General features: G+C 41.2%; 1 protein-coding gene across 1 annotated transcript; it reads right to left on the reverse strand.

Annotated features, from left to right (window-relative positions):
* Positions 1–288: 288 nt before the first annotated feature.
* Positions 289–7293, reverse strand: LOC124101140 (uncharacterized). Its single transcript, XM_046456892.2, is given in 2 exon segments — positions 289–2313; positions 2316–7293. Coding segments are annotated over 2 exon segments (5403 nt in total). The 5' UTR covers positions 6643–7293; the 3' UTR covers positions 289–1237.
* Between the last annotated feature and the right edge of the window lie 7047 nt (positions 7294–14340).

A 14340-nucleotide genomic window follows, 5' to 3' on the forward strand; every position in this document is an offset into this window, starting at 1 on the left:
AATAATTTACAGAGTTGTTAAATATCTGGGCTGAAATGCAAGGAGTTAACCCTGAGTCACATGCCCACCAGGTTCCTTTTTCATGGACTAGAAAGCCCTGCATAGTGCTGATCTTTTTTATCTGGGTACATAATTGTTGTTTACTTTTGGGCGGGGAACCTAGGCATAAGCCTACCCCGGTTACTTCTGGGAGGGTTAATTTAGGATTTTTACCCCAACTACAGGAGGAACTTTGTATCTCTATTGTATAGGTTCCATTAGTTGCTATTCCTTCATAATAGGGGGGGGGGCAGCGGAAAGGCAGAGCCAGCAAGATTGGGTAAGTTCTGGTTGTGTGGAGTTCAATGCCGTATAGGCTCCTTTAATTAATTTCCAGGGGGAGGTGTCGGTTTTACTTGGGATGAGGGAAGTAATCTGGGAAGTATGAGCCGGTGAAGGGGTTTTGGCAAGAGGAGGCGGCCGGGCTGTGGTGGATTTAAGTATTGGGGGTTTTATAGTTTTTGGAGACCAAGAATGGAGTCTTATCCTATGGGGATTGGGTCTTATGATTGAAACTGGCTTGGGGGAATTAGGTCCTATGGCTGAGAGAATTTCCCTTTTGAGCCAGATAGTGAACCAGAGGCCAAAATCATTTCCTGGGGCATAAAATCGCATTCCCCAAGTGGTTCCTGAAAGCCATGTTAGAATATTTTGTTTTCCTTGGGGAGTGATGGTTATATTTAGGGGGTTGCACAAGCTATTATTTCCGCAAGGGGTATTTTTAACTGTTCTGGGATCACAGTTGTAATTAGTTGGTTTCCAGGTATGGTTTCGTTCTACCCGGATCAAGCTGTTAGGGGAGTTTGATTTCCACCAGACAGTCCCTGTTTGTTCACATCCCCATGATTTACAATAAAAGTCATTTATTCCTCCGCATAACCGTGTCTGTTTGCGGCTTCTGTAGTTTGAGGGACAGACATAGAAGTCTAATCCGGCTAGCTCACATCTAACTGGGGGGCCACTGCAACCATGGAGTTTATCATAAAAAGGGGATCCTGATCGGCTGGGGTATAAAGGGATTTTGGTGGGGTCCTCTACATCAGGAATATCCCAGTAGGAAAGACCTACAGCAAGCTGGCAAATGTCTGGGTGAAGAGATGGCCACCAGGTCCCTAGGGGGGCTGTATTTGAAATAGACCATACTTCTTGTCCAGTGGGATTTATGATCTGCCATCGCTGTTGAACAGGCTGATGGGGGTTAGGATTGCTGGTGGTCAAGGGGAGAGTCCATAGCCCTATCCATACAGCGAATACGCAATTTGAAAGGGTTACCAGTCTTTTCCAGTTTCCAATTGGAGTCCGGAGAGGGTGCAGGCTTGAGATGGGAGGCATGGATCCAAGAAGCAACTCCATCCACTTTCACCGCCATAGGTGTTATGAGTAGCACCTGGTATGGTCCTTTCCAGGGGGGTTCTAGGGATGACACCTGATGTCGTCTCACGTAGACGAAGTCTCCCACTTGATATTGATGTGGGGTTCCTTCGTCTCCGGGCTGATAGGCAGTAGCCAGCTGCTTCCACAGGAATCGCTGGGTTTGTTCAAGAGCCTTAAGTCTGTCAAGCAACGGGGTGTGAAAGGAATCGTTAAGTCTCAGGGTTGGGGTTAGGTCTCTTATTGGAGGAGGGGCACCATAGAGAATTTCATAGGGGGTGAGGTTACACAAAGAGGCGGAGGGGGTATTTCTTGCACGAAACAGTGCATAAGGTAGGAGCATAGTCCAATCTTTTATACCGGTCTCCAAGCTTAATTTTGTTAAGGTCTCTTTAATAGTTCTATTCATCCTTTCTACCTGTCCTGAGCTCTGGGGTCTATAAGCACAATGTAATTTCCAATTAATCCCCAGGGTCCTGGCCAATCCCTGACTTACCTGGGCCATGAACGCCGGTCCATTATCGGACCCTATTACCTTAGGCAGGCCGAATCTCGGGAAGATGTCCTCCAGGATCTTTTTGATTACCATTTGAGCTGTTTCTTTTTTCGTGGGGAAGGCTTCAACCCACCCTGAAAAAGTATCTACAAAAACTAGAAGATACTTAAGTCCATACCTTGCTGGTTTAATTTCAGTAAAGTCTATTTCCCATAATTGTCCTGGTCTGGTTCCTCGTAGGTGTTTCCCTGTAGGAAGCTTGGAGGGGTAAGCATTAACCAATTGACAGACCCGGCAGGCCTTTATTACCCGTTCGGCTATTTCTTTTCGTTGTGTGCTGGTCAGCGGAAATTTCTGCTCTTGATCCTTCAGGAATGCCTGTAGTTTTTTTGAACCAAGGTGAGTTGATGCACATCTTTACCATAGTGTAGGGCTTTTTGAAATTGCAGGCTAGGCCCGGTGGAGTCAAGGAGTTCAGTTTCAGTGTCCTCAGGTGTTAAATTGTCTGGGTACTCAGACGCAGTTGAATCTCCTGACTGTTGTTCCCCCGGTGAGGAAAGTGTTAACATGGTTACTCCTGTCAGAGCTGCCAACTTAGCTTCCTCATCTGCCCTTCTGTTTGCGACTGCCACGGGATCATTTCCCTTTTGGTGCCCTTGGCAGTGCACTATAGCTAGTTCTTTGGGGTTTTGCACTGCTGAGAGAAGGCGGAGAATCTCATCTTTGTTTTTTATTTCTTTTCTGGCCAAGGTTAATAGCCCCCTTTGCTGATAAATAGCCCCATGTATATGGGCGGTAGCAAAAGCATATCGGCTATCAGTATATATGGTGGCCTTTTTGCCTGCTGCTAGTTCTAATGCCTTCGTAAGAGCCATCAGCTCTGCCTTTTGTGCAGATGTCCCTTCCGGGAGACTAGAGGACCAGATGACTTTTGTCCTGCTAACTACTGCTGCCCCAGCTCGCTGCTTACCGTCCTGGAGGAAGCTGCTGCCTTCGGTAAACCATGCGACTTCAGGATGGGGCAGTGGCTGATCTTTTAGATCCTGTTGTATACTGGTCTCTTCTGCCAGTATATGTTGACAGTCATGGATGACAGGCTCTGATGATTCTTCAGGTAGGAGTGTGGCTGGGTTAAGTGGGGCTGGGGGTCCCAGTGTTTTTCTGTCTTTGTCCAGCAACAGGCTCTGATAGTGAGTTATTCTAGAGTTTGATAGCCATCTGTCTGGAGGCTGATGAATGATGTTCTGCAGGGCATGAGGGGCTATAATGGTTAGCTTCTGTCCCAGCGTTAATTTATCAGCATCTTTTATTAGAAGGGCTGCTGCTGCTATAGCTTTTAGGCAATGGGGCCACCCGCTAGCCACTGGATCTAGCCTTTTCGACAGGTAGGCTACAGGTCTCTTCCAGGGCCCTAAAGTCTGAGTGAGCACTCCTCGGGCTATTCCTTTCTTTTCCTCAATGTAAAGAGTAAAGGGCTTTTCTACATCCGGAAGTGCTAGAGCTGGAGCAGATAGCAGCGCCTTTTTAATGTCATCAAAAGCTTGCTGATGTTTGGGGGTCCATTGGAATTGGGTGTCTGCCTTCAACAGTGGGTACAAAGGAGCAGCTAGGGATGCAAACCCAGGAATCCATAATCTACAAAAGCCAGCAGTCCCGAGAAACTCTCTAAGTTGCCTTCTATTAGATGGGGGCGGTATCTGCACAACAGTCTGTTTTCTGGGCCCTGTGAGCCATCTTTTGCCATCTCTAAGGGAATAGCCCAGGAAAATAACTTCTTGCTGGCAGATTTTAGCCTTTTTGGCAGAAGCTCTATATCCAAACCGAGCAAGCTCGGATAATAGTGCTCGTGTTCCAGACTCACAGTTTTCCTTGGTGTCAGCTGCCAGCAGCAGGTCATCCACATATTGATGCAGGGTGACTCCTGGGTGTGTAGTCCTGAAGTTATTGAGGTCCCTGTGGAGGGCTTCATCAAAGAGAGTGGGGGAGTTTTTGAACCCTTGTGGGAGTCTACTCCAGGTTAGTTGGCCAGACGTTCCTGTTTCTGGATCCACCCACTCAAAAGCAAACAGTAGCTGGCTATCTTTATGTAAAGGCAAACAAAAGAAGGCATCTTTTAAGTCCAAGACAGTATACCATTTTCGTTCAGGATTTAGAGTACTAAGCAGATTATATGGATTAGGTACTGTTGGGTGAATGTCCTGTACTCTGTTGTTGACTTCCCTTAAGTCCTGCACAGGACGATAGTCTCCTCCAGGTTTCTTTACTGGCAGTAGGGGAGTGTTCCAGGCCGATTGGCAGGGCCTTAGGACTCCCAGAGCCAAGTATTTTTGAATATGAGGCCTTATTCCATTTTTAGCTTCTTTGCTTAGAGGATATTGTTTAATATTGATTGGGGAGGCAGAGGTTTTTAATTCCACTACTATCGGAGGCTGTTTGACTGCTAAACCTAGTCCAGCAGTTTCTGCCCAGGCATCGGGGTAATTTATTATCCATTTTTGGGGTAGCTTGCCCGTTTGATCGGTCTTAGAGGGCATGAAGAGTTGATGTTCATCATCTACTGACATAGTTAAAGCTGTGACTATGGGAGTCTTTACTGAAGGGTTCAGAAACTCCACTTGGGGACCATCAGGGTTAAAGTTTATTCTGGCCCGGAGTTTGGTGAGCAGATCTCTGCCCATCAATGGGGCCGGACATTCTGGGATTACCAAGAAAGAGTGGTGAACTTTACCCTTCCCCAAGTCCATAGTCCTCTTAGTTGTCCAAGCCCGATATTTACTGCCATTAGCCCCTTGAACTAGTGACCTCTTGTTTGATAAGGGGCCCAATGGAGTTTTAAGGGCTGAGTATATTGCTCCTGTGTCCAGTTCGAAGTTTACTGGGGTCCCCTCCACTTCAAAAGTTACCCTGAGCTCGGGGAGGGGGTCCGAGCCCTGACTCCCCTAATCATCTTCCAGGGTTAGGATGGCTGGCTGGCGTGACTGTTTCCTTTTAGGGCAATCTCTGGCCCAGTGTCCCTTTTCCTTACAGTAAGCACATTGGTCTGAAGCCAAGGGCAATTTTTGGTGTGGGCCCAGGTACCCTTTTCTGTCTCCTTGCTTTTTAAATTCTAGTCTGTCTGCTGCTGTGACCAGGACCTTTGCCAACATCTTAGTCTGTCTTTTATTCCTTTCATCTTCCTTCTTTTCCCTTTCTTTCTCCCTTCTTTGTTCTTTTTCTTCCTCTGTCTCCCTTTTATAATACACTTTCTCAGCCTCTCTGACTAAATCTCTTAAAGTCATATCTTGTAGTCCATCTAAACGTTGTAGCTTTTTCTTAATATCTAGGGCAGCTTGCCCGATGAAGGCCATTGCAACAGATGCCTTTTGGTCCTCTGCCTGAGGATCAAAAGGAGTATATCTCCTATATGTTTCCATAATTCTCTCTAGAAACATTGAGGGTGACTCATTAGGCCCTTGGATATTCTCTCTTACCTTGGCCAAATTAGTTGGCCGTCTGGCGGCCGCTCAGAGACCCACTATTAGAGTCCGGCGATAAGTGGACAGATGCTCCCTACCTTCGAGGGTGTTGGGATCCCAGTTGGGTCTGTTCAGGGGAAAGGCAGCTTCAATTAGATTGGGAAGTTGGGTTGGTCGTCCATCTGGTCCAAGAATATTTTTCCTGGCTTCCAGGAGGATCCTCTCTCATTCCTCAGTTGTGAAGAGGGTCCCTAGAAGCTGTTGGCAATCGTCCCAAGTAGGCTGGTGTGAAAACATCAGTGATTCTATTAAACCTGTGAGTCGGGTGGGATCTTCAGAAAAAGGGGGATTATTATTTTTCCAGTTATATAGGTCAGAAGAGGAGAAGGGCCAATATTGGTAAACTTGTATTTCTCCCCCTTGCCCATCATCAATCATTGGCCCGTAGGGGCGGAGGGGGAGCATTACTGGAGCATCAGGATTCTTAATTATTCGCCTTCGGCGGGTTCCCCCTGCTGGCCCAATTTCCTCCGATGGAGGAGGAGTTGGGCTTACTGCAAGGGGGTCATCTGGAGCAGTTTCCTCTACCGAAGGGATTGGATCTGCTTCAGGGGAATTGTCTATAGGACGTTGGGAGCTGAGGGGCAAGGGATATGGGGGTGGAGGAGGGGAATCTAGTAAGGTTAGATCCTGAGATTCAGGGAGGATGGAGGGAAGAGGGGGAGGAAGAGGAGAAGGAGCGGAGGGTTTGAGGGACAGAATGGTGGGGGTAGAGGTGGAGGCAGGTACAAGAAAAGGTTTCACCCACGGAGGGGGAGATTCACAGAGGTCCTGCCAAGTGAGAATATATGGCTGTTGATCTGGATGACCATGTGGCCCCGGCTGGAAGACAATATCTCTGACTTTTCGGATTAGAGGGAGGTAGAAGGATCCTTCTGGGGGCCATCTGACTCCGAGAGTGGGCCATTCTGATGTACAGAGAGTCTGCCAGGTCCAGCATTTCACTGAAAAAGAGAGATTCTGGGCCCTTGACTGGACTTTAGTCCAATGATCAAGGGTCAAAGACAGGGGAGTTGAGGTACCTTGTCCCATAACGAGAGAGATGCAAACAGTGAAAGTAATGACACAGACAACAAAGACAAACAATAGACGTCCACCACAAGTTTGAAATAGAAACCAAAACTGAGTAGCCGGCAGAACCTGACAGGCTGGCAACAGAGTCACTGAGTCTGAATCAGTGGCAAAATACACCTGAGCTGAGGGCTTTTCTGTCCCTCGCATCGGGGGCACTTCCGTCCCTTGATTTCCCCGAGTCCACCAAGGCGTCCCCTGGGGACGTGGCCTGTGGCTTCTGGACACGTCTGTCCACCACCGTCGGGGAGAACTTACGCTCTCCGCCAACAGTCACCTTGCCAAGCCCTAAAATTAAAAGTCCTGAGTGATCGCAATGAAGAAAACAAAATCAAAACTAAAAGGAGGTGCCTTACTTACCCCGAGAAATGTCCGTTGGGGTCTTTCGTCCGCCGCTGCCGGATCCCAGACGAGCCCCCAAATGTTAGGGTCGGGCAAACGTCGGAGGAAAGGACCACCAAGAGACTGTCTCATGCAAAAGCAAAGGGGTTTATTGGGCCAGCATGCTGGGGCTCAGAGTTCTCCTGAGAGAAGCTGGAGCCCTGAGCACCACTTAAGCAGAGTTTTTATGCAGTGTTTAAACAGGGAAGTTCATATGGCAGTTAGGGTGCGAGGGTGGGATTGTTACAAAATAACCATTACAGAATAATCATGCGTTTTGTCAGGGGGTGTTGGGTCAGGGTACATTTTGACATAAGTGACTGTTTTTAACATAAGTTTCGGGTTCCAAGAAAACAGAACTTAAACTCACAGAAAAGCAAAACTTAAACTTAACAGGAGAGCAAAACTTAAATTTAACCTTTACATATCTTTCCATTGCTCCTTGAATTTCTACTCCCATCAATGTTTACTTTACCTTCATACTTATCAAAGAGTCAAATAAGCAGTCATCTCTCTCCTTTTGCTTAGGTTTTTATTGCCAAAGGTATCTTGTCATAGTTACTTTAGCATTATAGTTAACACAGATACCACTTTTTGAACTCCCTCCTTTTGCTGGAATTCACCTCCCAGCACCCTTTGGGAATGGCTGCAGAGCCTTTGCTTGATGGCATCTCTTGTGCAGGATATCGTTAGCATGTGATTCATTCTGTTTTGCTTTTTTTAAAAAAAAAATATTTGTTTTAATTAGTTATATATATATGATAGTAGAATGCTTTTATGAACTTCGATATATTATACATAAATGAGGTATAATTTCTCATTTTTGATTGTCCATGTTGTAGAATCAAATCGGTGATGCAGTCATATATGTACATAGGTGATAATGTCTGTTTCATTCTACTATCCTTCCTATCTCCATATCCCCTAACCTAATCTAAAGTAACTCTATTCTCCCCTAGTGCCACTACCATTCTACCTCTTTGTGAATTAGTGTCCACATATCACAGAAAACATTTGGTCTTTGGTCTTTTGGATTGGCTTATTTCACTTAGCATATTATTCTCCAGCTCCATCCATTTACTGGCAAATGCCATAATTTCATTCTTCTTTAAAGCTAAGTAATATTCCATCAAATATATGTATGTACCAGATTTTCTTTATCCATCCATCTATTTAAGGACACCTAGTTTGATTCCATAGTTTAGCCATTATGAATTGAGCTGTTTTTGCTTTCAATGAATACACTTCCACCCTGAATTTCTGCCCATTTATCTGAATTTTATTTTTCTAAGGAAACAAAAACATTTTGCTTTTACTTTCATAGGATGATAAGAAAGAAACATACACGTATTCACGCAAACACACCTGATCCTCATAAAAATACTTGAAATAACACCTCACACTTAGTTAACTTTTATTGAGTATTAACTGTTAGTTTTACTAGCTGTTTTTCATTTATGCATGAAACAAAGTATTCCAAAACTCACATTCTTCTATTGTAAAATGAAGATTCATTCAATCATTCACCCTAGAAATATTACTTACTTTGTTCTGCTCTTTGAAGGAATAAGTGAGGTAACAAGTATTAGGTGCTTAGGACAATGCATCCTGATTCTTAAGCACCAAGTAAATATTAGTTGGAGATTAGGAAGAATAGTAGGGCTCATGGAGAAAAAAAAAATAGAATAACGCTGGGATATGAATTCAGGAGAAAGGATTGTCAGTAGACTGAAACTAAAAAGAGATCCAGGGAATAAATTCAAGAAACAGCAGAGAACAAAGATGGGAGTTTCAGAAGATCATGCAGAAAATGGTTTGTCCCCAGATGGTTGAAGGATCATATATCATACCAAACTTTCCAGCTTTGAGTTGCAACTTGAGACAGAAATCTAGAATGTAACTAAAGGGGAAACTGGGATGAAAGAAAATGAAGATTTATAAGGACAGGGTTGAAATAAATATGGTTAAAATTATCAAAGTACACAAGCAAAAGAAAAAAAACAGAAATTCCAAAAACCTGAAAGATCTGATCAAAATGATATAGGTGGCAGTGGAGATTCAATTCCTGACAGAGAAAAAGATGACCCCAGATGACAACAGAAAGTCTTCCAATCAGGATCCAGGGAGTTTAGGAGAAAAAGTGAAGTCATGTCATCTTTGGACAAACCAGGAACAAAAGCTGACAGCAAATGAGGTCAATAACAGGAAAACCTGCATGTTGCAAGGGCAGAAAGCAGCAGAGGTGCACGTTCCTATATTCTTGGAAACTGAAGCCAGAGAAACTACCTGCTATTGAGAGATCATCCTTGTACTTTCAGTATCAGTAAAAGTGTGGAGCAAGAGACTTGTGAAACAGATGCAGTTGAAGACCACAGCCAGGTCAAAACGAGAAAGGCGGACAGAAGTGTTCATTCAATGCTGCCTGAGATCCTCAGGGTTCACCCGAGCTGCCACCTGGTTCTGATGTCCACTATTGGCCTCATCTCTTTCCCCATCAGCCCTGGAACCTGCTTTAAGAATCCACCTTTTTCTTGATGTTAACAACAAAGCAAATATGGACAGCAGAAAAAGGTGTGTGTGAGCTAGGCATGTGCTGGGAAGCTTGGGAGGAAGGGCCTGTGCAGATTCAAGTATATTTTTAAAAAATAATGAATGAAGCAAGTAGAGAAAGTTAAGGATGTACTCTAGGATGCACCTAGAAAGATTTCCTTATCTAATGGCAATAGCCAAGGATTAGGAAACAACTAATAATGTTGTATATCTGAATTCTGGTACCAGTAGTTCTTTTAAACTTCTATTTCTCACTAGAAATTTATGTAGAATTAGATGCTTAATTACCAAATAAGCATATGACTTCATATAAATAGGAATTCCTAAAATCTCTTGTTCATCAAAAGAACTCTTAATAGCTAATATGTCCAATGATTTTAATTCCTCAATTAACAAAAACAAAGCAATTAAAGAACATAAGTGACTTTCCCATCACAAGAGCACCAATCAAGTCTCTTTATCATGCTGCCATCAAAGGACAGACGTAACATCTGTGATTGAGATTAATTGTATAATAAGTATTAGTTCCCAAATGGTGGTAATAAATTGTGACAGGCATACTTAGAAAAAAATGCCAAATTCTTTCTACCTCAGAAAGCTTTTGGAATGTGTCTATTATAACATGTAAGTATTAACCATGCTATAATTCCATCAAAAGAAAGTTGACTATCACAAAAAAAGAAGCAGTAAAAAGTAGTCACCTTATTTTTTTTTTCTTATTCAAATACTACTCGATCACAGGAAAAGTAAAGCACACATAATATGAATTTGGGGTATAAAACCCTTCAAATTAATTCAATTAAGTCTCAAGTCCAAGAAAATTCTTCCTTTGCCCTTAAAATGTGGATTCATGTGTGTCACAATCCCACTAACCCACACTAGGTGCCTGAGACGTCTCCTGTCACAGCCCCTCATATGCTAGGGGTATAGGTACATTTTTGGTAGAACATTAGTAGATATGTCTGATAGACACCTAGGGGTTCCATTTTAGAAGCAGGAGTGCAAATCGATGAAAATCATTGAAAAACATTGTCACTCTCTTTGTCTTCACATTTCTGTTCTCCTTCTGAGTTTGAAGATTTTGAAAACCTGAAGGTCCATATGTATGGGCTAAGCCTAAGAGAGCACAGCACTGGGAGCTCTAGGTCTGCATGGAACATAGGAAAAAAAAAAAAAGCAGAAAAGAATGCTCTTGGCCTTTGTGTGGCCCAAGTTGCTGCAAAGGAAAAGTAAACCTCTAGGTGTTCAGGGCCAAACACCAGGTTCTTATGGAATCCCAGAGAAATATGTCTTACCTGATACCTGTAGACAAGAATCTAGGGATTCAGGGGTCTAAGAAATTGCCGTTTCCATCAGAGACATGAGTTCTCTGGAAACGCAACTGTCAATATTTATGTTTTAGTTCTGACTTTATTTCTGTGACTCCAAATAGAAAATTTTTCCAAATTACCCTGATCCTATGATTGTTGCTTAAGATAACGTTTTGTGAATGGTAACAATGGTGGCATTACTCTGTCTTCAAGTTTTAGCCCACAAAGTGATGCCCTTTGGGTTGCAGGAGTCATATAAAACCAAACACAGTAATGCCTTTTACAATATAATTTTAATTTCCTTTGATCTTCAGAGGGAAAACCATTGCTATGAGAGTCAGAGAATAAGGCAATAGACTTGAAAACTTTTATTTTTGCTTATTTTCAAGTAAAAGAATAAGAGCAGCAGAGTTTCCCTCCAACGGCACTGTGATTTGGCTCCATGCAGACTCATTTCACGCTGGGTTTCTGACAGTTTGACAGATTCTATATCTTGCTTGAAAATCTGAGCCTGTGGAGAACCTTTTGATGGCATAGTTAAATTCTTTCTCTGGGGAACATCATTCCTTTCAAGGCAGCTCCTAACATAGGTGTATTTGTATTATAGATGTTTCTGCAGGTGAACTGAACTAGTGGGGCAAACATAAGTTCTAAGGAGGCCTCCAGAAGGTAGTAGGACCCCTGGCACTTAGAGCCAGAGCAGAGGTGGGTGACATTCAAAAGAGGAATAAGCCCCTGTGAAGGCAGATGATACAGGGGGCAATGCCACTGTAATTCAGCCAGTAATATCACACATGCCAAAGAAAGCTTGCCCAATATCTATTAGGGTGAAGCATACATTTTCTAGAAAATTCTAGACAGTGAAGTCTAGAATTTTTTTTTTTAATAATGTGTCCTTCTATGGGAATAGAAAAAAGGGGGGGGGCAGAGAACTATGAGATGATCCCTTTTGTCAGTCCTTTTCACACAATGCTAAAATAAATGTTTTGCTTATTTCTCAACCAAACTGCTTTTATTTTTCAACAAAGCATTTGTTTTATCACTCTATGTACAGCAATGTTGGTGCATAGAAGGCATTTACAATGTTAACTACTTAAGAAACACAAAGTAGCATGTGTTATGATTAAAGATAGGTGAGAAAATAAATTATTATTTGATAAATGATATGGAGACAGAACTTGCCATACAAAAATACTGAATTGAATATTTTACTTATGTGAAAATGGATTTTAACAAAATAAAAGTTTAAATGGTATGCCATGGCATTAAAACACCACCAGAAAAAAAAAGTCAAATTTGGTTTTGCAGTTCAGAAAAACTTCAAAGATTTTCTTTGTACGGAAGTGCTGACAGAAACCACATAGAAAAACATAATTTGCATAAAAATAAAAACTAAAGATTAAAAAGTTACCATAATCAGTAAGTAAGAAATTGTAAAGTAAAAGAATCATACATTATCTGTGGAAGATCAAAGATTAATAGCCTCAGTTGGGTGGGGTGATTCCTGCCTGTAAATCCCAGTGGCTAGCCAGGCTAAGGCAGGAGAATCAAGAGTTCAAAGCCAGATTCAGCAAAAGTGAGGCACTAAACAACTCAGTGAGATCCTTTCTCTAAATAAAATACAAAATAGGGCTGGGGATGTGGCTCAGTGATTTAGCACCCCTGGGTTAAAAAAAAAAAAAAAGATTAATAGCCTCAATGTACAAAGAACTTTCATAAATAAATAAGTAAAAAAAATCCCAATATAAGCAAAAAAGTCATATAAAGTAATTTTCAAAAGAGGAAATGCAAATGGCAAATTGTCTTGTTTTGTAAAGTTTAAATCATTTGAAAAGTTTAATTAATGCAGTAATCAAAAATCAAAATTTTATAGTAAAACTTGTTGCCTACTGAATTAGGGGGAAAAAAAGAGGTATAACATGATATATCCAGTGGCAGGAAGGTCACAATGACATGGACTATGTAGAATCCACTGGTGGGAATGCACCTTTCCAGGAGGCACTGATCTGTTAATTAGGAGTTAAATTATCCACAGCAAAAGCTCAAGTACTAGTGACTTAATTAAGGCAGTTTATTGTCTCATATTATGAAAAAACTAGAGATGGAAAGTCCAGGGGTAGTCTGTAGCTTCATAACCTCATCACACACATTCTCCCCTACACACACACACACACACACACACACTCACACACACCACATGCATGCACATACAGCTATTTCTAGATTGTTCTTCCTGTTCCCAATGCAGTTACTGGAACTCCACACAGTGATAATATTCCAGTCGTCACATTTAAGGGTTAAAGGCAAAATAGAAAGATGGGAGAAGATAGGACTTTTCCAGAGTCTAATGTCCATTAGGTCTTCCTGGCTAGAGCCATACCACATTATAGCTTATAGGCAAGGGTACATGGTGAGTCATATTTTTATAGGGGTCTTTTACAAAAGAGAATCAATTTTGGGTAGACAAACAGCAGTGTCTCATAGTCTCAAAAGTTCATACTTCTATAACTCTTCAATACTACATATATTTACGTATACACAACTTATAAAAATTAATCTTAAAGAATACTCAGTCAGGCATGGTGGTGTACACCTATAGTTCCAGTATAAAGCAAAAGAATCTCTTTATCTCAGGAATCAAAGCCAGCTAGGCAACATAGTAAAACATTGTTTCAAATAAATAAATAAATAACCTATCCACCTACAAATTGTATTTTTTTAAAAAAAAGAACTTCCAGATATCTGAAAAAAAAACAATTTTACTGATATATTCCTCAAAGCAGTTAATAATGGTGAAAAAAATTAGAAACAATGTAATTGATCAATAACAGTGGAAGGGCTAATTTAATCAACTTATACTCATGTTATTTGTTTGCTAGGTTTACAAATATTTCAGACAATAGTTAGCAGTCACATTTACTTGCATTTTTCTCAATAGTAAGCTTTTGTATGGATTTGATGTTGAAAAATATATGATAATATTTTTTTCTCATGAACACCAATATTTTTAATGTAGTAACAATGTAGATTGACCATTTTTCATGGGAGCATGTTTGAGAACATGTATCTGTACCTTTATGTCATCTCTCTGGCCTTAATGACAAACTGTTATTCTGTTCCCTAGTTACATAAGCATTGTCTAGTGATGATCATTTCTGCCCTCTCTGCCAAATGGCCCATGATTTTCTAAAAAACAACAACAACAACAAATAAAAACTTTAGTATGATTTGCTTTTCTATTTTAAAATAATTCTATTTAACACTATATGATATAGTTGTATTTTAATTACTTGTGATAGAAGAAATCCAAATTGTTTAAAAAGGCATAAATTTAAAAATACTCTGAAGTGAAATTGTACTGTATCATTTACAAAATTTAACTATATTTGAAAATGGAATTGTAGTAAAATTTATAAATTAACTTTTTAAAAAATAATAACTGATAAATTAAAATTTCTCCTGATAATTCCTATTATATTTAAATACTGAGAAAAGATCAGATTAAATAGTATATAATTCTTTGGTATCCACAAGTTCTGCATCTGCACATCAACCAACCATGGACCAAAATTACTTGTCAAAAAATTGTATCTCTATTGAATAGGTA

Source organism: Marmota monax, unplaced genomic scaffold (genome assembly GCF_021218885.2).
Source record: "Marmota monax isolate L192 unplaced genomic scaffold, Marmota_monax_Labrador192_F-V1.1 WCK01_AAM20220418_F8-fsc00121, whole genome shotgun sequence".
NCBI lineage: Eukaryota > Metazoa > Chordata > Mammalia > Rodentia > Sciuridae > Marmota > Marmota monax.